The sequence below is a fragment of the Callithrix jacchus genome, chromosome 1 (assembly GCF_049354715.1).
Source record: "Callithrix jacchus isolate 240 chromosome 1, calJac240_pri, whole genome shotgun sequence".
Taxonomy (NCBI): domain Eukaryota; kingdom Metazoa; phylum Chordata; class Mammalia; order Primates; family Cebidae; genus Callithrix; species Callithrix jacchus.
The window spans coordinates 134,026,812-134,049,102 of NC_133502.1; the positions used below are offsets into that span (position 1 = coordinate 134,026,812).

General features: G+C 44.2%; 1 protein-coding gene and 1 pseudogene across 4 annotated transcripts in view; one reads left to right on the top strand and one right to left on the bottom strand.

Moving 5' to 3' along the window:
• The window catches only part of LOC128932249 (HAUS augmin-like complex subunit 6), a 32,162-nt pseudogene extending 11,078 nt beyond the window's left edge, over positions 1–21,084 (top strand). Inside the window, exons 4-7 of the transcript XR_013534636.1 lie at positions 11,687–11,804; positions 13,403–13,538; positions 15,081–16,129; positions 17,852–21,084. The product of XR_013534636.1 is annotated as an HAUS augmin-like complex subunit 6 (transcript). The remainder of the gene's footprint in view (positions 1–11,686; positions 11,805–13,402; positions 13,539–15,080; positions 16,130–17,851) is intronic.
• On the bottom strand, positions 825–6,843 carry LOC100397266 (spermatogenesis-associated protein 31A1-like). Of its 3 annotated transcripts, none has more exons than XM_078370280.1 (5): positions 6,639–6,843; positions 5,471–5,540; positions 4,848–4,899; positions 3,892–3,953; positions 825–3,534 (listed from the first exon to the last, which is right to left on the bottom strand). In XM_078370280.1, the coding sequence occupies exons 1-5, from the start codon at positions 6,807–6,809 to the stop codon at positions 965–967; spliced, it is 2,925 nt and encodes a 974-aa protein (XP_078226406.1). In that variant the 5' UTR covers positions 6,810–6,843; the 3' UTR covers positions 825–964. The 3 variants fall into 3 exon arrangements, with proteins under 3 accessions (XP_078226406.1, XP_078226399.1, XP_035163105.2); XM_078370273.1 differs by having other exon boundaries at positions 825–3,594; XM_035307214.3 differs by having other exon boundaries at positions 825–3,953.
• Positions 21,085–22,291: the final 1,207 nt, after the last annotated feature.

Consider the following 22,291-nt stretch of genomic DNA (forward strand, 5'->3'; position numbering starts at 1 on the left):
CCGCTGTAGTTCTACAGAGTCCCACCATCGGAAGCCTCTGCACACACAGGCATGGCCTCCCCCATTCACCCAGAACTACTTCTCTGAAGCTGAGACACACATAGGTGAGACAGACAAAGGCAGGTGACCCAGGAGCAGGGTCATTCACTCATTTCGGGCAGGGGAGCTCACGGTCCTCAGCAGCCTCCGTGAAGGCCTCCCCCCACCCCCCACTTTTACATCCACAGTGCTGGAAGGTCTGTCCCCACCCCCACTCCAGAGTGCAAGAAAGGGAGAGGCAGTGGGATGGGGACTCTGTGCTTTATGTAGGCTGAGCTAAGAGGGCCCATCTCCATCCCAGCCTTTGTGAGGGAGAGAAGGGGCTTCCCAGGGGCAGGCATTATCTACTCTCCCCCAGGATATCCAGGGTCAAGACTTCCCTGGCTTCTGAACTCAGGGCCCACACTCTCCCACCCGAGCTTCCACTCTTTTGTGACACATGAAGCTACTTGACTGTGGCAGTTCCTGGAGCCTGCATGGAGATATTCAGTCCTATGACATCTCTGCAAACCTTCTTCCTACAGCTGCATAAAGTTTGAGGTAGAGAGTAAGTAGTAGAAAGATGGGTTGAACCATATCTCTGAGTGGGATCTTCGTAGGTGTTCTCATCTTGTTTTTAGAATTTTTTGTTGTTTGTGTAAAGATGGAAACCTAAGTTTCAGTGAAGGAACTCAGGATGAAGGTGGGCTTACAACACCACTCTCAGAATCCCTGCATGTCCTGTCACTTCTAGAAAACAAGCCCACACCAAGCACGACACAAATAAAAGCCATTATCCTTTTATGGGGGGGGGGAGGAGACATTTATTTATTGTGGAATATTAAATGTTCTGTCTTCAGTCAGCCCTGAGGGGCGCTGACTGGGGAGACAGCCTTCTTGGGGAGCAAGAGTTGGGGCTGTCCTGGCCCCGTTGCTCATTGTTGCGTCAGACACTTTTCAGGGACTGTTGATCTCTGATATGCTTCTCTCTGTTGGGGTAACTCTGGCTCTTGAGAGTGGCTTGTTGACTGCTGGCTGCGTAGCCCAGCATTGTGCTGTGTTCCGGGTGGAAGAGGTGCCTGCGGTTGCAGGGAAACCCACAGACTGGGGCTTGGAACTCCTGTTTGTGCTGATTTGCCTTTGAGGCACGATGCTCACAGCAAAGTGTCATTTTTTTCTCCAGCATGTGTCCAACTGCTGCCGTGAGCCGCTCAGCTTCAGCATAGCTGCTGTACACATGTGATCTGTTTTTCACTATTTTCTGGCTCTTGGCAGTGACTGGAACTGGCTTGCTTTTCTTCTCTGAAAAGACCTGCTGAAAGAATTGTTTGATGCTTTCTCCGACGTCGCTTATTGAAGGAGGCTGTTTCTTTGACGGCAGCAGCCGGAGGCCTTCATCCTGACGGGTTTTTTCCGTTTTCCTGACTGGGGTGAGTTGGGGAGTCCTCAGGTCTTCAAGCCTTTCTTCACGTTTTTCTAAGTTGGGCTTCGTTGGGTTCTCACTGTTGTGAGTAGGGGTAAACATCCGGCTCTGGCTCTTGCGTGAGCCTTGACGTTTCGGGTTCTTGGGCTCCTCATACCCCAGGTTGCTCCTTCTGGCTGCCATAAGACTGTCTGGCGTCTGAACAGATGCTTTGGTCAGCACCTGCTTTCTCAGACCTGCCGGTGGTGACTCTCTTAGGAACGTGGCTTTCTCAACTTTTGAGTTAGGCTTAGATTCATAGGTGGCTGAGGAGGGACCGGCACGCTGTGTTAGGGATAAGGATGAAACTTTTTCCAGTTTAAAGAGCTTAATGGGCTTGAGGACCCTGAGGGCTAGGCTCCAGTTGTGTTTGGCCCACAACCTCACAATATGGCGTCCCAGCACCTGTCGAGTGCACGGATCGAGGAAGGAAAGCTCCAGGGATGTGTTCACACTGGCTCTTTCACTTTTTGGGGTTGTTAGATTGCTGGTCTTCATGTGGGTGTTGGACAGGGGAAAAGCCTGGTTGACAGCAAGCCAGGATCGACGCACATGGATGGGGATAAAGCCCTCACTGAGCTGGCCCAACTTCATGCCCACGTGGGCTTTCAGGATGTTTTCTATACGATTTCTCTCTGTGCGTCTTAATAAATCACTTTCCGAGTCTCTCTTCGAGGGCATCTTCAAGTCTCTTTCCGATTCCTCAGAGACTTGAGGTTCTGCCCCCAGAACCTTCCCTGGGAAGCTTTCCAGGCACCTGGCTAGATTTTGCGGGGTCTGCCCCCGAATTTGTCCCAGAGGTGTGCACGGATTACTCTCTAGCGGGAACGTCACCTTCTGTATGTCCTTGCTGCTTTCGCCCGAGGACTCGGAGAACTGCAAGGGTCTGAGTTTGCCCCTGCCCTGACTTGTCCCTGGCAGTTTCTCCGGAGGCTGCATCAGATCCGGAGACTCTTGGGTCGTTCCCAGGTTGCTTCGGAGTTCAGGACTGACTGGAAAGTTCTCAGGAATGATTGCTCTCAAGCTGCCCTGGGGAAGGTTAGGAGTGGGGGCGCTAAAGACATCCTGAGGTTTTTGGGCCCTAGAGGGTAAAGCCAACCCACCTTCTGGTTGTTTAGAAGACCATCCAGGGCGCTGCATTTCAGGGAAGGTGAGAGCTTGCGTCTTATTCTGCGACGCGGGGCAAGCTACTCCAGAATTATTAATCGGGGATGCAAGAGCAGGAGCTTGGACTGGGAAAGAGGATTGAAGACGGGCCTGAGCCTCCGCCTGAGCCATGTGTGAGAGCTGGCATGGGGGTGTGGGCGAAATAAAGGGTTGGGACCCAGGCCTCAGATGGGACGGGCGCTGGGCCTGGTAAAGCAGTGGAGACATTGTAGTCTCTGTTTGAAGTGGGCGGACATCGGGAACGCCATTGAACAAGAAAGAAGGAGACCGTAAAGTAGAAGATCTCTCAGACACCCAGGCATTAGCCTCCAAGGATTCGCTGTGCCGAGAGGGGAGGCCCCAGAAAAGCTGGCTATAATTCTTCTGAAAATGTTCCTTCAGGATTCCAGGATCCGAGAGCTTCTGAGGACTAGACGATTGTTTCAAGTCTTCCATGTCCCAGACGGGTTTTAGGGTTGTGGTGTCCTGCTCAGCATTCAATGATTTCACCAAATTCCCCAAAGGATTCAAGTGCTTTTCCGTGTTCGTTTGTTTTGGAAATGATCCATCTTTTTCTTTTTCCTCCCGAATGTTGATCCTGGCTCTTTCTGTGACTTGTATTCCCACGACATTCTGGCCATCAGAGCTGAGCAAAAAGGGGCTTCCAGCTTCCATCTGACTGTTTGTGGGGTCTCCCGAGGACGAGGTTTCTGGTGGGTGGCCGGAAAGATGATCTTGCTGGACCGATGGGTTGGAGATGCGCCAGGTTTTGGTAGTTTCCCGACACCAGAGTGCAGGCACAGAGACATGACTGCTTGAGCCGCCAAGGCCTGAGATGGCTGGGCCAGAAGTCGCCAGATCCTCACATGGAGATGAGCTTGGATGGATGGTGCCCAGTGGAAGCGCCACTGAGTCACAGTGAGATGGAGTCGTCAGAGTGGAATCCCGCAGGGGAGGAGTAATGAAGCCTTTCGGAGGAGGCGGAGAGCAGGCCCGAGGATCAGGGGTGTGTGGTGGGTTAGGGAAAAGCGCAGGTGGCTTTGGTGAGGGGTGTTCCAGGGGAAGGGAAGGCTCTGGTGGTTGGGAGGCACTCAGAGGGGAGACTGAGGTGGCCATTGGGCCTGGTGATGGGGTGGAGATGAGAGGCGAAGGATGCTGGGTTTGAGGATCTGGGGAAGCTAATGGGGAAAGCACGGGAGCGGCATCTTCCATTGGCTCCTGAGGGGAGTGGGAGGCTCCATCAGGCGCTCGTTTGCACTCCTCACCTGGGGGATCTGGACCAGAGAGCTGACCAAAGTCGCCTTTCTCAGGATGCGGCCCCAGGATGCTGCAGGAGACAGGAGGCACAAGCTGCAGCCAGGAGCAGGTAGGGCCATAGGGCAGAGTGGGCATGAGGGCCCCGGCCCTTGCACCGCCCCACACCCAGACCCCCCAATTCTCCTATGCCCCTCCACCGCCCCACACCCTGATTCCCCAGTTCTCCTCCTATGCCTCTCCACCGCCACACACCCTGACCCCTCAATTCTCCTATGCCCCTCCACCGCTCCACATGCTGACTGCCCAATTCTCCTATGCCCCTCCACCACCCCACAGCTGACTCCCCAATTCTCCTATGCCCCCCACCACCCCACATGCTGAGTGCCCAATTCTCCCATGCCCCCCCACCACCCCACATGCTGAGTGCCCAATTCTCCTCCTATGCCCCTCCACCACCCCACATGCTGACTGCCCAATTCTCCTATGCCCCCCCACCACCCCACAGCTGACTCCCCAATTCTCCTATGCCCCCCCCACCACCCCACATGCTGACTGCCCAATTCTCCTATGCCCCCCCACCACCCCGCATGCTGACCGCCCAATTCTCCTATGCCCTCCCCCCACCCCGCATGCTGACCGCCCAATTCTCCTATTCCCCCCACCACCCCGCATGCTGACCGCCCAATTCTCCTATGCCCCTCCACTGCCCCACACCCTGACTCCCCAGTTCTCCTCCTATGCGCCTCCACCGCGCTGCACCCACACTCCCCAGTTCTCCTCCTATGCCCCTCCACCGCGCTGCACCCAGACTCCCCAATTCTTCTCCTACCCCTTGCTCCAGGGTTTCACTCCCATCCTCTGTCCCCCTCGTCTCCCCATCCCAGGTCAGCTTCAGGCAGCCATAAGGCCCTGGGGTGGAATCCTACCCCGGTAAGAAGGATGCAGGGAAGGGGAAGTGCCTCACCGCTGCAGTTGTGAAAGCGAGTCCCGAATCCTCTCCAGGACTTTCAGGTGGTCTGTAGAAGTTGGAAATCAGGAGACCGGGTTAGGGCAGTGAGGGAGGGGCCTGGGATCTCACAGGAGGCTGAGTGGATGTTTCTTGAGGGAAGACCATGGGGAGTCAGACCCTGGAAACCACGTGTCTGTGTCCGAGGCCACATGGCCTGGACGGTGATAGCGAGGCACGGAGGGCAAGGCTTTGTTGTCCACAAAGGGCTTCCACACACAGACCACCCCCCCCCCATCTCCATAGTTCTCACAGCTGCCCAGTGGGGAGAAAGGACTGGGGTGGTCTCGGAGGAGTCAGCCTTAGCAGAGTTGAACAGCTGTCCACAGCCCCCTCACCCCCCTCCTGATTCAGACAGGCATTGGTCTCCTCCCCCTACACTGTGCCCTGCTGGAGAACAGCCAGTCCTTGGCCCACCATGGTTTCATGCCAGCACGGAATCTGAGAGGGACCCGGGGTTCTGATTTCCTTCCTAGGAGCCCCCACCTCAGGCTTCTTCAGTTGACTTCCTCAGACAGAGTCGCTTCTCTCCGGGGACAGACGAGATCAAATGAACTCTAGTGTGCCCGGCAGAGCCTTACCTTTCAGACTGCGGTTTTTCTTCCTGCCTTTGGGCCTCCCCCTCTGCTGACCCTGGGAGAGAAGGTGACCCTGGGAGACAAGAAAGGGCGAGGGGCTGAGACCAGCTCTCGCTCTCCGCCCCCAGTCCGGCTGCGGCGCTCACGAACAGCACAGCTCTCTCGTCTTGCTCAGGGAGTGGTGTGCTTCCTCCCACTCATGTTTAATTGGATGATAAACTGCTTTTCTTCTTAGAAAAACACAAAGAGGGGGCCAGACGCGGTGGCTCACGCCTGTAATCCGAGCGTTTGGGGAAGCCAAGAAAGGTGGATCACCTGAGATCAGAAGTTTGAGACCAGCCTCGCCAGCATAGTGAAACCCTGTCTCTGCTAAAAATAACAAAAATTAGCCGGGCGTGGTGGCGCGTGCCTGTAATCTCAGCTACTCCGGAGGCTGAGGCAGGAGAACTGCTTGAACCTGGGAAGCAGAGGCTGCAGTGAGCCGAGATCGCCACTGCACTCCAGCCAGGGTGGCAAGAGTGAGACTCCGTCTCAAAAAACAAACAATAAAACCCACCACAAAGAGGGATTTACTATATGAGGAAATATATATTATACATATATATAAAATATGTATTTCACATATAAACTATAATATGCATAATGTATAATATATAATGTAATGTAAGTACGGTAGAGGTGCTCCTCTACTCGACGAACACCCAGGCTCAGGCCCGCTGGCACACCTGAGCTGTCAGGTAGGATTCTGCTTCTCAGAAGATCAGAGGAGACTCCAGGCCCAGGTGGGAGGCCCTCGGAGGCTCAGCACAGCCCCCAGATCACCCCACACAGATGAGGCTGGGCCCCCAGCCACCTGCCCCAGGAAGGGGCTTATGAGCGCCCTCCCACAGAGACCTCCCCCATGTCCTGACTGGCCCTCACCACTGAGTCCAGGGGTTTGGTTTTGCCCTGATGCCTCCTGTGCTCCCCCACAGATGGACTTAGAGCTCGGGATGGAAATCCCAGTCCCGACCAACCCCTGGCTGCCCTTCCTCTCCCTGGAAAGACCATGTTCTGGTCTCCTGACACTTCCCATTGTGGAAGTCTCTCCACTGGATTTGGAAAAGTAGAGCTAATAATAGAAAGAAAGGAGAGAAATGTGCTGTGTGGGTCTGGCCTGAGGGCTCCTTACCATTATCTTCTCCCCTGGCGATGGTGAGGGTGGATCATGACGGAAGTAAGAGAGGCAGGGGGCTAATAGGAAATATAACTCCACGACAAATACCAGGGTGAGGAAGATATCTAACACCCATGGTGTATAGCTGGGGGTGTTTATCCAGAAATCACTAAGAAACTTTAGCATGCCATCTGAATAGGTATGCTGCCTTCAAGCAACTGAGGTCTGGGCAGTGCCTTGGAGACTAGGGACTGGGGCCCAGGCCTGCATCACAGAGCTGGGGCCTTTACATCACAAAGGGCCCCTGATTGGGGAGGGGCAGCGAGAGCGGGGAGGCTGAAGCACAGCCCCTCCCCACCCCACAAGCCCGGGATCCCTCCACCCTCCCACCTTCCAGATTTCTCCTTCCCACTAAGTTTTGTCAGTGACAGAACTCAGCCAATTTTCTGTTCTTTCTCCCTGGAACACGGATATTATCTGGTTCCTGAGGTTATCTATTTTATAATCCTTGAAAATCTGAAGTTGACTCTGAAACTTTGACTGTGTACTAGGGATTTTTTTATTCTCAGAATCTCATTCGTCCTCAACTCCAGCTTTCCCACACAATGTTTCTGTCTTATATCAATCCAGGGACAAAATGTAAATTTGTTTTACTCTTATTTAGTTTTGTAAATTTTGAATAGTAAGGTTTTTTGTTTTTTTTTAATTGTTTCCATTTCACTTTCAATCAAAGGGACCTACCCACATACAATTAAGATAATTTTTTAAAATTTTATTTGTGTGTTTATTTTCTTTATAGTTCTGGGGTACATGTGCAGGACAGACAGGCAGTTTTCTTACACGGGTAAATGTGTACCATGGTGGTTTGCTGCATCTGTCATCCCATCACCTAGGTATTAAACTCAGCATGCATTAGCCATTTTTCCCGATGCTCTCCCTACCACTGCCCTCCCCCAACAAGTGCCTCCCTGTGTCCGCATGGTCTCGTTGTTCAGCTCCCACTTATAAGTGAGAACATGTAATATTTGCTTTTCTGTCCCTGTGTTAGTTTGCTGAGGGTAGTGGCTTCCAGCTTCATCTACGTGTCTGAAAAAGACATGATCTGATTCATTTTCACGGCTGCATGGTGCTCCATGGTGTATATATACCCCGCATTTTCTTTATCCAGTATACCATTGATGAGCGTTTGGGTTGATTCCATGTCTTTGCTGTTGTGAACAGTGCTGCAGTGAACATACACGTGCATGTATTTTTGTAATAGAATGATTTATATTCCTTTGGATATACAACAATGATATAAACACCATTACATATGATATATAATATATATAATGTAATATATGTATTATAGCTGATTAGTATATTCTAGCTAATGCATATATAACATATATATTTGGTTTGGATTTGCATTCCTCTAATCGTCAGTGATGTTGAGCTTTTTAAAATACATTTGTATATATATTTAAAACAATGTATGTGTATATATATAGTATATATGCATATATATTGCATACTTTACATATATGTATATATACACTATATGTGCATATGTTATATACTTTATATGTACTATATATGTATACATATGGTGTGTATATATAGTATAAATAAGAGCCCAACCTCACTCTTTGCATGTGGATGTATACATCGTATACATACATAAACTAACTCAAACTGGATCAAAGGTCTAAACATAAGACTTAAAACTATAAAGGTCTCAGAAGAAAGCATAAAGGAAAAGTTTCGTGATTTGGGTTTTGTAATGATTTCTTGGATCAAAGACACTGAAAGCACAGCCAATAAGAGAATAGATGGATTTAATCCAAATAAAAGTGTTTTGTGCATCAAAGGACACTATCAGTAGAGTGAAAAGGCAACTCATGGATTGCATGAAAATATTTGCAGATCATACATACATATGTAAGATTAATATCGAGAATATGTTTTTAAAAATGCCACGTTGATACTTACACGGCCACTTGTTTTTACTTTTGTTGCATTTGGATGATGTGTCTTTGCCCAGCGCTTCATTTGTATCCATATCTGTTTCTATGTTACATTACCTATTTGTTTTCAATAGATATTGAAAACAAAGGTTTTTTTTCAAATCCAACTTATAGTCTCTGTTGATAGAATTTTACCTCTACTTATTGTAATAATGATTTATCTGATTGTATGCCTTCCATTTGGTGTTCACTATTTAGCTCGTTTTATTTTCTGCCTTTTCTTTATATATTTTGATTGGATGGATGAAATTTCTGCTCATTGTTTCCATTCTGCACCCCATTTTTTCTGTTTTTTCCTGCGATGATTAGGAACATTTTATCATAGGACATTATTAATTTTCTCTTTAGTGGCCTCTTGATCCCATTGTCACATTGTCCTTTTTTGTAATTATATATATTTTGCTGCAAGAATTATTACTGAGCAGTATTTTCCTATTGAAGATTTCTTGTGAGATTCATTTTACATTTATTTGGACTACTTTGGGTATTTCTCTCAAAGATAGAGATACTCTCTGCAAGTGGTTTTATTTCTGAAAATGCCTCTCTCCCCCTGACAGAAGAGTGGTCTTTTAGTTGCTATTTCTGACATCATTTCACTTTTGGTACTGCAAATGAAGAGTTTTCTTATTTCCTTCATTCTTTCTCCGAATAGTCTGGTTTTTCACACTTAAAGTGTTCTCTATGTATAAATGTATCCTATACATTCAATAATTTCCCCAGATTTGTTCATTGATTTAGTTCCTGTTTGCATGTGTGGAGGAGTTTATGGCCTAGTTTTGTCAGCGGTGGGAGATGTGTTTGTGTGCTAAGGCCCCAGTGCAGGTACAGGTGTGCCTAGGATTGGGACTCTTAGGATGTCTGATGGAGATACAGGCATGGAGGCCAGTCATGGGGACATGGGAATGATTGGTAGGGAGCCAGGACCATTAGAGTAGAGTAATTGAAAGCTCTCTGATTCAGGAACTGTAGGATGAATGATTCAGGGCTCATGGGCAGCAAGGCATGGGAATCAGGGAATCTGAGATGTCAGTAATGGCTTTGGGAGTAGAGTCACTGGGTAGCAATTGACACTTAGAGCAGATTAAAGAGTGAGAATGAGGAGTTAGGTACCAGGGTTGGTGATAACTTAAAAGGGCCTTTGAAATCAGATAGTATGATAATGTAATAGAACAATATGTCCTTTGGATATTTTATAAAATATTTAAGCAATCCACAATTCTTGGATATTTAAATGTTTCTAATTTTTTTTTTGGCAGCCACCGTGTTGGATAATCTAATCTTTCTTTTTTATTAGCCGTGTAACGATAGAACTTTGGCACTTAAATCTTTATACAATATGTGATGATGGGATGATATTTTAATGTTGTAGCTCTAGAAATAAATTTTTGAGCAAGGTACATGGGCACTAACTGATGTATGTGTCCATGGGTGACACTGGCACACTTCCTTCTCCCATCTGTACCTCTGCCCATCTGTTTTCTCAGATCTCTGCCCCTTTGTCCGAAGAGCCAAAAATGACCAAGTCCTTGGTAAGTTCTTATTCATCTATTTATTTGTTACTTTCTTTTACTTTTAGTGGATTTAGGAGACATCTAACAATCTCTATAGTAGGATGACAAGACCAGATAAATAAAAACTAAGATCAGAGAAAATGAGGAAGAGACTGTCAACCCCAGGTCGAGTTTAGAATATATGGTCCGACATGGTTATGAACTTTGAACTGTTAAATTGTCTCTGATCTTCCTGAAAGACATAGCAATAATGGAAATTGGATACATGGTGTATCTTATTAACAAGTGATTTATCATGGTCCTTGATGTTTGAGAAATTTTTTGAGAGATCTTCAGATGGTTAATGACAGAACAGTCTTCAACAGTAACCCTGTTGAAAGTGCACCAACAGGCCAGACTCGGTGGTGCACACCTGTAATCCCAGCACTTTGGGAGGCCAAGGTGGATGGATCGCCTGAGGTCAGGAGTTCGAGACCAACCTGGCCAACATGGTGAAACCCCTTCTCCACTAAAAATACAAAATTTAGCCAGGCATGGTGGCGGGTACCTGTAATCCTAGCTACTCAGAAGGCCGAGGCAGGATAACTGCTTGAACCTGGAAGTTGGAGGTTGCAGTGAGCCGAGATGGTGCCATTGCACTCCAGCCTGGGCGACAAGAGCAAAACTGTGTCTCAAGAAAGAGAGAGGGGGCGGGGGGGGGGGGCGGGGGAGGGGGAGGGAGGGAGGGAGGGAGCACAAACAGCTTTTCTGTTTTTGTCTTAGAGAAAAGTGCTTCTGACACTTTACTTGCATTTGAATTCAGATTCTGATTTAGTAGATATAAGATGGAATATGAGAATTTTTATTTCTAGCTGCTGGAGATATATCAGTGGATCAGAAACATCAGAGAAAAATCCCTATCCTTGTGGAACTTACATTTGAGTGGAATCTACACATAATGCAAATAGAAAGAAGAACATATGCAAGTTACCCAGGCACTGCGTAGCGTAGTACCTGTCCTCTAGTTGTCAAATGAATGGCTATATTATTCATGTTGTTGTTGTTATACAGTAATTGAGCTTGGGGGTTTGAGCTGTCATCTTAGATGAGAGGAGAAAGCTAAGCCAATACGAGTGCTGTGCCAGTAAGAAAAGGAGACTACTACATAAAGGTTAGGAAGGGAAAAAGAGAAGAATGGCATTAGGCCATCACCTGTGGCCATGAGTTTTATTTGAAATGAGCTGGACCCGTTTTGCTTTCTTTATCTGACTGTCAGAGATACAGTTACCTCTAGGCAGATTTCCACATTCCAAGACATTAAGACTTTGTGAGCTGCAGCACTCTTTACTTGTAGCAAAAGAGAGAGCAATAGGGGTTATTTTCAGATGACTGTGACTTAAGAGGAAGAATCAAGTAATTCACTCTCTCCTCCAATAATAATTCACTTCAAGAGGAAAAACTCCTTTGGAAAAAGCACCCCATGAATGGAAGTCTCAGCATTTGCTGCGAACTTAGTTAAAGTAAACTCTCGACCTTTTTCATTAATTCTTTATCCCTCCTTTTTCAGAAATCCTCTCTATGTCTACCCACAGAGGCTGAACTTTGCTAACAAACTAGCATCAGCCCGGAACATGACAATAAAGATCCAGTTTATGTGTGGAGAAGATGCTGGCAACGCGATGCCGGTAAGGAGGGAAATGAACACTTGCCTCAAATCGGGGTGGGCTGCACACCCTGTCAGTTCACATGGATCACATCCAGGACTCATCAGGGTACGGAGTCTGTCTATTCCTGGCCAGCACTGCTCAGCATGTGCGAGGGCTTCTGTTCCCAGGATAACAATGGGGAAACAGGGTCAGTCTTACTTGAAAATCTCTTCACTTATTCTGTGGTGAGCTTGGAACATACAGATTGTTTTTTTGTTTGTTTGTGTTGTTTTGTTTTTTTTGAGATGGAGTTTCGCTCTTGTTACCCAGGCTGGAGTGCAATGGCGCGATCTCGGCTCAACACAACCTCCGCCTCCTGGGTTCAGGCAATTCTCCTGCCTCAGCCTCCCGAGTAGCTGGGATTACAGGCGTGTGCCACCATGCCCAGCTGATTTTGTATTTTTAGTAGAGATGGGGTTTCACCATTTTGGCCAGGCTGATCTTGAACTCCTGACCCCAGGTGATTCACCTGCCTCGGCCTCCCAAAGTGCTGGGATTACAGTCATGAGCCCCCGCACTCAGTTAATATACTTTTCTACAAAAGAAAAAGAAAGAAAACAAAAAACCTTTCTCCTAATGTCCCACCTGTCTTCCCAATAAAGGGAAGTGTGTCTTGAGGCAGTGGTGGGCTCCTCTTAGTTCTCTCTGCTCATGGCCCTGGCATGTTACTGCCGGACTGCCAGGTATGCTTGTGCAGATCCTGTGGCAGTCAAGATGCCCAGCCAAGGGTGACTGTGGGCTAAAGTCCAGTCTGTTGTTCTTCATTCACTGAGCCCGGGGTTCTGGTGTTGGGATTACTGTATCTAGAGGAGAGAGCGTTTTTTCTCGGCACAAAGGTGAGTGCGCTTGTTCATAATGCGTCTTAAACGCTGCTTCAGGCCCAAGGAGGTATCTTCTTCTAAATAGCACAGATGTGGATAAGGCAGTGGAGAGTCAAATCACCTAAGTGACTAGGTGATTATATGTTTGGAGAGAGAAGAACCTGGACTGGGGATTTCTCACTCAAGGCAAAAGTATGTAACTTTGCCCTGTTGGATAGACCTCTAGGCAGTGAGGCGGAGTAGAGAGAGTACTGGTTTTCTTATTTTTATTTTTTCACGAGGTCAAGGATCGAGACCATCCTGGTCAACATGGTGAAACCCCGTCTCTACTAAAAATACAAAAAAAATTAGCTGGGCATGATGGCACGTGCCTGTAATCCCAGCTACTCAGGAGGCTGAGGAAGGAGAATTGCCTGAACCCAGGAGACGGAGGTTGCGGTGAGCCGAGATCGCGCCATTGCACTCCAGCCTGGGTAACAAGAGGGAAACTCCGTCTCAAAAAAAAAAGATTGTTATCTATTCTTTCCTTCATATGGGCTCTCCATTTAAGATGAGGAAATACTTTAGAGTATCATTTCTGTTTACAGGATTGTACCTAGATGGTCTCTACAGAGTTGTCTGGGAACTTCTCTGTTGCTTATTTTTGTGCTGTCTGCAAAGGGAGGGGCTGCTGACCATGAAGTGCTTATCAGGGGTTTGTTGCATTCTACCAACGGGCTTGGTCATCTTTGCTCTACTTTTTCTTTTCTGTTTTAGGTTGCCAGAGCAGTTTTATCTGATGCACCACAGTTCTCTGAAGGAAAAGAAATAAAATTAGAGGAACTAATTGACTCTCTGGGTTCTAACCCCTTCTTAGCAAGGAATCCGATTCCCCGCACTCCAGAAAACTTGAGTAAGTTAATAATGCTCTCTGTAACTCTTTTGTCTTTCCTTTACATTACCACTGTTAGAACCATGGCCTGATAGATCTTTTTAGCTTAGTTGGCAATGACTTTTTTTTTTTCTTTTTCTTTTTCTTTTTCTTTTTTTGAGACAGGGTTTTGCTCTGTCGCCAGGCGCCGGGCTGGATTACAGTGGTGCGATCTCGGCTCTTTGCAACCTCCGCCTCCAGGGTTCAAGCAATTCTCCTGCCTCAGCCTCCCAAGTAGCTGGGATTACAGGTGCACGCCACCACGCCCAGCTAATTTTTGTGTTTTTAGTAGAGACGGGGTTTCACCATGTTGGCCAGGATGGTCTCGATCTCTTGACCTCATGATCCGTCCGCCTCGGCCTCCCAAAGTGCTGGGATTCCAGGCGTGAGCCACTGGGCCTGGCGGCAATGACTTTTTATTTATCCTGCTCTAAGGCACTTTTATCAACATACTAAGTGTGGGCATTCTCCCATAACAGTCTTTTAGCAGTATTTTGTGCTAACTTTAGTGTACTCATTATACAGAGATATAACATTTTGATAATACGCAATTCTGTTTTTGTTGTTTTACTTGGCTTTTATCTAGAAAGATCTTATTTGAGCATTAAAAAAATCTCGGCCGGGTGTGGTGGCTCACGCCTGTAATCCAAGCACTTTGGAGGCCAAGGCGGGCGGATCACCTGAGGTCGGGAGTTCAAGACCAGCCTGACCAACATGGTGAAACCCCGTCTTAAAAAAAAAAAAAAAAATCTCTTGCCTCCAGGTCTGACCTGTTATGCACATATTTATAGAGTACAGAGGCTCTGTTCTTCCAGTTATCAACAAGAAGCATCAGCCATAAACCCTCCTAAATGAGTCAAACTGCCCAATACCTTTTTCCCCATAACCTGTAATTTGTGTAGGCAAAGCTCTGATACTGGTGTCCTTAAGAGGCACATCATCTTGGTTGTGTAATTAAATAATTTCTGTTTTGCTGTTGATTTAATTTGGTTTGAACTCAGCCACAGCCTAGGTCAGAAACTACAGCCTCTGAACCAAATGGGGCTCCACTTTGTGTGTTTTTTTAAAGAAAATTGTATTGAACATAAGCGTATTCATTTGCTGCCATTGTTTATGGCTACTTTCATGCTGTCATGGCAGAGTTAAGTAGTTAGACAGAACGGATGGCCTGCAAAGCCTAACATATTACTATCTGGCCCTTACAGAAAACGTTTGCCAAACCGTGGCCTAGATGGACAAGAAAATTTCTTTTGAATACATGCAATTCATATGTGCTTTGTAAAAGTTGATGCATATTTCAGGAACATCTGTCTTTATATGTGTTTATTTGTGTGTGATCAGTTGGAGATGGGGTTCTTTGATGGTGGGATTTGTTATATCTTGGAGCCTTGTCATCCAACCAGTATATTTATAGAACACATACTGAGTCAGGAGCTTTATCTTCGGTGTTAGAAATAAAATGATTCATTGCATGCTCTGTGTTTGGGAATGTTAGTAAATTGTGTTTTCTCCCCTTTTAATTAGTAAATGAAATTAGGAGTTCATGGAGATAAGCTATTGAAATGGAAGAAAAACAGAACTACAGGACCCATTCAAATGGATACTGAGCATAGAGAAGTATTGCCAGAATCACCGTCTGTGTGGCATGATCAAAGAGAATTTAGCATGGCCGATTTTCTCTCTGAAACCACTGTATCAGATTTTGGCCAGTCTCATTCGACTGAAGAGAAAGATGTTTCAGATTGCAAGGTGGGTGTGCCTCAGAAACGTGTGGTGACCAGTCACATAGATGAACCGCTAACACAAAATCAGTCAGGTTTGTTAAAGAAGAAAGTAATTTGCAAGCAAGATTTGGAATGTATAGCCTGAACCAAGCTTTCAGGAACTAGCCAAATGGAGACACTCTCCCCTGCTGTCGGCAACAGGATAGATGTGATGCGTGGCAGTGAAGAGGAGTATACTAAAACGCTGGACCACTTGCAAGCTTCTTGTAACAAGCCTTCCACAAATAAAACTGCCTTGTGGAACTCTTTTCAGATATCAAGTGGAATTAGTTCTGAGAGTTTTAAAGATACTGATTTTGGCATATTACATGAAACTCTTCCGGAAGAAGGTGGTCACCTAAGTTTTAATAGTTCCAGTAGTTCAGAGGCCAATTCTAAACTGGAGCCAAATAGTCCTATGCGTGGTGGCATTCTTCTAGAACATGTTGTGGAAAGGAGACAGACTACTGCAGAATCAGACTTCAATATTCAGGCTCTTTGCAGTAGCTATGAGGCTCTAAAGAAATGGCTTTCCAAGAAAAGGGAAGAATCTTACCTCCGGAATCCCCTAACACCTGAAAGACACAAACCAGTATTGAGTCCTACTACCCAAAGTGTACAAACAGAGGATATGCTTAACTTTTTGGACACCCATGATTTATTTGCATACTGACCATACAGAGCCATCGTTACGCATGTCCATTGGTGAAAGAAAACAGTCTCTTTCACCACTAATTAAGTTTTCTCCAGTGGAACAAAGACTGAGGACCACAATATCATGTAGTCTTGGAGAACTACCTAATTTGACAGGTAAGGTTTAACCAGACCTATGCATATGCACTTGTTGAAGTGTTCTCTCAACTTTTGATAAAACCAATACATAATGAATGCTGCATGACCTTTATTGTTTTTTTTTCTTTTCTTTTTTATAGAGACGGGGTTTCACCATGTTGGCCAGGCAGATCTCAAACTCCTGACCTCAAGTGATCTACCCGCCTCGGCCTCCCAAAGTCCTGGGATTACAGGCGTGAGCCACTGCGCCTGGCCCACCTTTATTGTTAATGTGCTCCTCCTTCCTTCATCTAGGATGAAGGGAACGATCCCTTACTGTAAAGGTCCTTTGAGAATCTCTGTTGATGTATATATAGTTACAATTGATTTGGATTGAGGGTGGGGAAAAAAGCCCCCAACCCGAAGCTACTGGTTTTATAATACAAATGACCGAAAAGTTGAATGTCATCAAAATCTTGTCCAGCGGAAGGTGGTTTTTAGAAAGTTGAGAAACACAATTTTAAATATTATCGTTTTAATGGTGTAATATCTCTTACTTCCTTTGAAATAAATTTGGTGGGAGTGGGGAGTAGAAATAAAAGAAGCCAGGTTAGTACATTAGTTTCCTAGCCTGTCATAACCCAGTATCATAAAGTGGGTGGCTTAGAACAGCAGAAGTTTGTCTCTGGAGACAGTAAGTCCTACAGGCTAGATGTCCAAAATCAAGGCCTTGAAAGGGCATTTTCCCAATGAAGCCATTAGAAGAGGATCCTTCTTTTCCTCTTCTGGCCTCTGGTAGCGCCATGCATTCCTTGGCTTGTGGCAGTGTAATTTCTAACCCTTGCCTCCATTGTCACATTGTATTCTTCCCTTGTGTGTCTCTGTGTCTTAGAAGGACACAGTCATATTAGCTAATTAATGGGTCACCCTACTGTAGTATGACCACTTTTTAGCTAATTATATCTGTAATGATTGTATTTCCAAATAAGGTCACATTCTGAGGTACTAGAGTGAGAACTTCAACATATCTTTTTGGGGGACACAATTCAGTCCTTAACAGTTAGTATTAATAAATATTGAAAGTATTAATAAATATTGAAGCTAGGTGATGGCTACATTGAGTTAATCTTACTTTTCTTTACCTTTTGTATGTTTGAACATTTTCCTCATAAAAGGGTAAAAAAAATTGCTCTTATAGCTCATTAGGACTGATAAGGATCTGGTAATGCAGATTTATTACATATCACTCTGATTTGCCCATAATAGTTATACACTATTACATTGAAAAGTATTTGGCTGGGCACAGTGGCTGATGCCTGCAATACCGGCACTTTAGGAGGCCAAAGATGGGAGGATTGCTTGAATCCAGGAGTTCACGATCAGCCTTGGCAACACAGGGAGACTGTATCACTACAAAAAATTTAAAAAATTAGCTGGGTATGTTGGCGCATGACTATGGTCCCAGGTACGCAGTAGGCTGAGGTGGGAAGATTGCTTGGGCCTGGGAGTTTGAGGCTGCAGTGAGCTGTGATCATGCCACAGCACTCCAGCCTAGGTCACAGTGCAAGTCCCTGTCTCAGGGGGAAAAAAAGTATTCTAGGAGGAATGTATTGATCTTTGGAGAAAGAGGGTACTTTGGTGAGAATAATAGTAATTTTATCATAATTGAGTGTTTGCTACTGCTTGGAATCTGTCCTGTTTAATTTTCTTTGTAATATTTGCTTATACTTTACATTTTTTCTTTTTTAAATCAATTTGCAGAAGAAGACATTTTGAATAAGAGCCTTGATGCAGAAGAACCTCCTTCTGACTTGACAAGTTGAAGACATACCTATTTAATATGACTATGATGCGCTTAAATTGAAGCTGTGCCACAGGATAGAAACTGATTTATAACTTAAAGACATGTTGGAAGCGTAGCACTGTTTTTCAAGGTTTAAAAAAAATTCCAAATGTCTTTTAGCCTTCTTTAATATTTTTAGGTAAGGAAAGTATGTTTGGATTTTTTTCTTTTCGTAGGTGTATGAGATTGAAATGTGAAGTATTTGGAAAGCAAATGTCAAGCAATGGGAAGTCATTTTGATTTCTTGAGTAATCTTGTAAGCATTAAGCGTAAATGATAACGTACTAGTGTAATTCTTATAACTTAAGTCAGTTAATATAAGGATGAGTAGTTTTTGTTGTATGTTCACTAAGTGGTTAATAGCCATTGAATTTACTAATCTTTTACTGTTTCTTTGTGGAACATTCTGGCTAACCAGAAAAAGTGAGAAAAGTAGTGCCTTGGGAGGTGTAGTCAAGATGACAAATTTTAAGACTGGAAAAGCTCTAAACAGGCTTCATGATTATTGAAGTGGAATGATCCCAAGTAGTGATGTTTAGTAGAATAAAGTGCATGTGATTATTAAGGGAAGACTGGGGTGGAAAGATGTAAAAAACGGAAAAAGATGGAAGAAGATGAGTAGACACTTGCAAGGAACACTGTCAAACTATAAATCCATCCAGTGGGTTGTATAACATTTATGTTTAGTCTAATTTAGACTTCGATAATTTAATCCTAGTTTAATATTTTAACAAGAAATATAAATTAAAATTTTCATTAGTCTGTTTTATTGTTGTTGGGTTTTTTTGAGGTACCCCCTGTTGGGGGAGAGGAACAAGGAAGAATCATCAAAATTCCTCAGTCCCTACAGAATAGCCTCACAAGAACTTGAGAAAACGGAACTTGGAGTTAAATACCTTGTCACGCTGCTACAGTCTCCTACCTCATTCCTTCAGATGCCCTGCCCGGAGAAAGACTTGTGTCTAGCATCTAAGTGAACACATACTGTCGCCCTCTGTAAACCAGGAGGAATGGATCAGGCACTGACTGGAAGGTTGATCTTAACCTACAGTGCCCTTCGTAGACCCCATCTCACAACCATCAAAGTCTTGTCCACTAGCCCCCAAGGAACTGGCAAGGAGAGAAGGTGGAGGGGAAATTTATGGAAGTATGTGGCTTAACAGTCAGTCATCTTTCTTCACTTATCTTGGGCTACCTGTCTCTAAGTTGTTTGACCCGTCCCGGTGTGAGGACGCATCTTTTTGTGAGAAAAGACAAAAGAGAGCACTTGTAACTGCCTTCTTTGTAATGGAAAAGGAGGAAGAAAAAGCGTCATGAACTAAGTTGCTGTCTTTTATTAATACAGCAAATCAGGGACTCTTCAGGTCTCTGGGGAAACTATTCTTTAGTTTGCTTTAAGAAAACTCAGGATCTGAAAATCTTAGCATGTAAGGCTGTCTTATCAGCATCTGCAGAAGTGCGATGGCCATTGCTAGACACTTAATGTGCATGATTTCACTTAATTATATTTTAAATATGCTTCCCTGGTAATTCTTAAGCTCAACAAAGAGTGAGAAGTGCTGCTAGGAAATAGAGATTCACATTTAACCCTGTGGTACTTTTAAGAAGCAGGTACATAGTTGCATATATGCTTCGGTAGAGATTGTGAACCATCAATAGGGAAGCTCAATATCGCCAGTCAAGTCTGAGAAGCCCTTAATTACTGAGAATCAAAAGAGCAGAATGTCTGTAGACATTTTAGATTTGTTTTAAAAAAGTGTTAAGTGAGTTATACCTGTGATAGCCTGAAAGTTTTTGACATTCTTTCCTGTTCTTCATGTGCCAGTACCATAAACAAAAATTATCTCACATGTATCACTTTCTTCTCCTAAACCACTGTGATTGCAGCTTTTTGCCTTCAGCCTTTTCCCTGTGCAGTATCTCCTGCATAGTTGCCTTGTGATCTTAAGGAACTGTTTTGACTGGGTCACTTCCTTGCTTAAAATTCCATTAAAGGTTCATTGTTAATTCTAGAATCGAGTCCAAAATAGACATGTAAGATCCCTATAATGGATTTTGTCTATTCCCCCTTCTATTGTAATCTCCCATTTTTTTACTGAACTGCTTCAGTGAGCATGGGTCTTTAGAAACCTTGATTTACAATTCTCCTGGGGCAGGAATACCTTGCCTTCCTCTCCTAGCTTACCACAATTACAACTCTGTTTTAAGTCTCAGAACAAATCTGACTTCCACCTTGAAGTCTTCATCTATGCTTTTTATATCCCTGTGCCTACTCCTCCTCTGAAATCTATGATTTGTCTTTTTATTCATTTAGTATTTTACTACTTTTATTATTTTTTTTTTATGGTTGCATGCGGTCTCTCTAGTTACAGCAGTGCATACATAAATACATACACACCTATGTAAATGTGTGTCGGGTGTATGCATTCACACGCATACATATACCCCAAGGGCCATGTGTCATCTTTAGCAATATTTAAGTATTGGAATTGTTTTGTTTGCCTCCTATATCATGGAATAAATGGTAAAGAGGGCTAAGTTATTGCTGTAAGTGTATTTCTCATGACATTAACATTAGACATATAGAATGCATTGTTTTATTCACTATTTGTAAGATACAAAGGTGTATAAACTGACTTCTACATCAGCTTGAAAACCTGAGATAATGCTAAAATGTTTTAGTTATTTTAAATGTTTAAAGAGGGAAGTGTATAATATTGCTAAACATGAAAAATATTAACAAGGAGAATAAAAAATAGTTGAAGTTCACATTTGGGGGAAATTTAACTGAAAACAAAAATACAAGTATTTTGAAACCTTTCCTTTACTGTAAGTCTCTTGACTTTGAAGTCAGATTTATCTAAAGGAAAAACAGGAATTCTGGAGACCTGTGTGAAAGCTATTATTTTCCTACTCTTGAGTGTACTAAAATTAAAATACGTTCAATGGCGTTTTCCTCAATGTACAAGTATTGAAGTAAATGTTTCTTTTGTGTTATGTTGCAGATACATAGTTACTCTAGAAGTGGCTTTTTTCTTCATGTACTGTGAATAGCAACTCTGCATCCTGTGTTTAAAATATTTGAGAATCCTCTATAGGACTCTTAGTAAATGTTTTAAATACTGTTGTTTTCAATAAATCTTTTATATTATCTGGCTCTGGAATTTCCTATATAATATCAAAAAGAACTATGTCCCTGCAAACTGTAGAATGATGACATATAAAGGTATATTAATAACCTCATCTACAAAATAAATTTGAGAGGTTCAGCGATTCAGGTAAACATTTTGTTATTGCCATTTCAATTACTAGATTCACTGTACATAGTATTTTTAAATGATTTTTAAAAGTATATCTATAGCATCAGTTTTCTCATCTGGAGTCTTTATACTAATTTACTGCCAATGACCCTAATTAAGTAATATTTATAAATTAACACCTGAATAGCTTCTTACTCTTCGTGAGTGGTGTCATCCACGTCTGCTGCTAGAAAGGGTTTAATATTAAATAATTTTATAAAGCCTTAGAAATTCTAAAGCCCTATCACTTACATTTATTGCCTATAACAAAGATAGCACCTAGGGTGTAAAATGAGAGGCTTAGAGTTGATCACAGGTCTCTTGGCTCTAAAGTACTTAGATTTCTTTTCCATCTATAAGGCAGCTATTGCTGGAACTGGAATGGGACACTTCAGATATGTTTTCCGATTTTACTACACCACATTGCCAGTCCAAATTAGGAACCTCAGAATCCTTCCTCAAAAGTAGGTGATCTAAGAATCTGGTTCAGTATTATCCAGTTTCCAGATGAATACAAATGGGAAAGTGATCGTACCCCAAATAAGTGAAACTGTTGAGGGAGGTTGCTTAGCTTCCTGGGCTTCGGCTTACTCTGTATAAATTTGGAATTATATGAAGGAATAATGTATATCTAAAAAGCTGGGACCCATCACCAGTGCTGGTCTGTGCATGCAAGTTATAAGAACAACAACAAAAAAAATGGCCAGGTGAGGTGGCTCACGCCTGTAATTCCAGCAGTTTGATAGGCTGGCGCGGGCAGATCGCTTGAGGTCAGTAGTTTGAGACCAGCCTGGCCAGCATGGTGAAACCCCGTCTCTACTAAAAATACAAAAATTAGCTGGGCATGTAGTCCCAGCTACTTGGGAGGCTGAGGTAGGAGAATGACTTGAACCTGGGAGGCAAAGGTTGCCATTAGCCTAGATCATGCCATTGCACTCCAGCCATCTCAAAATAAATAAGCTAGGACTCTTAGGGTTAACTTTCCAGTGGAACTAATGGGGTGTAATGATTAGGAGAGTCAGTAGTCAGATTGCCTGGGTTTAGATGTATGACTTTAAT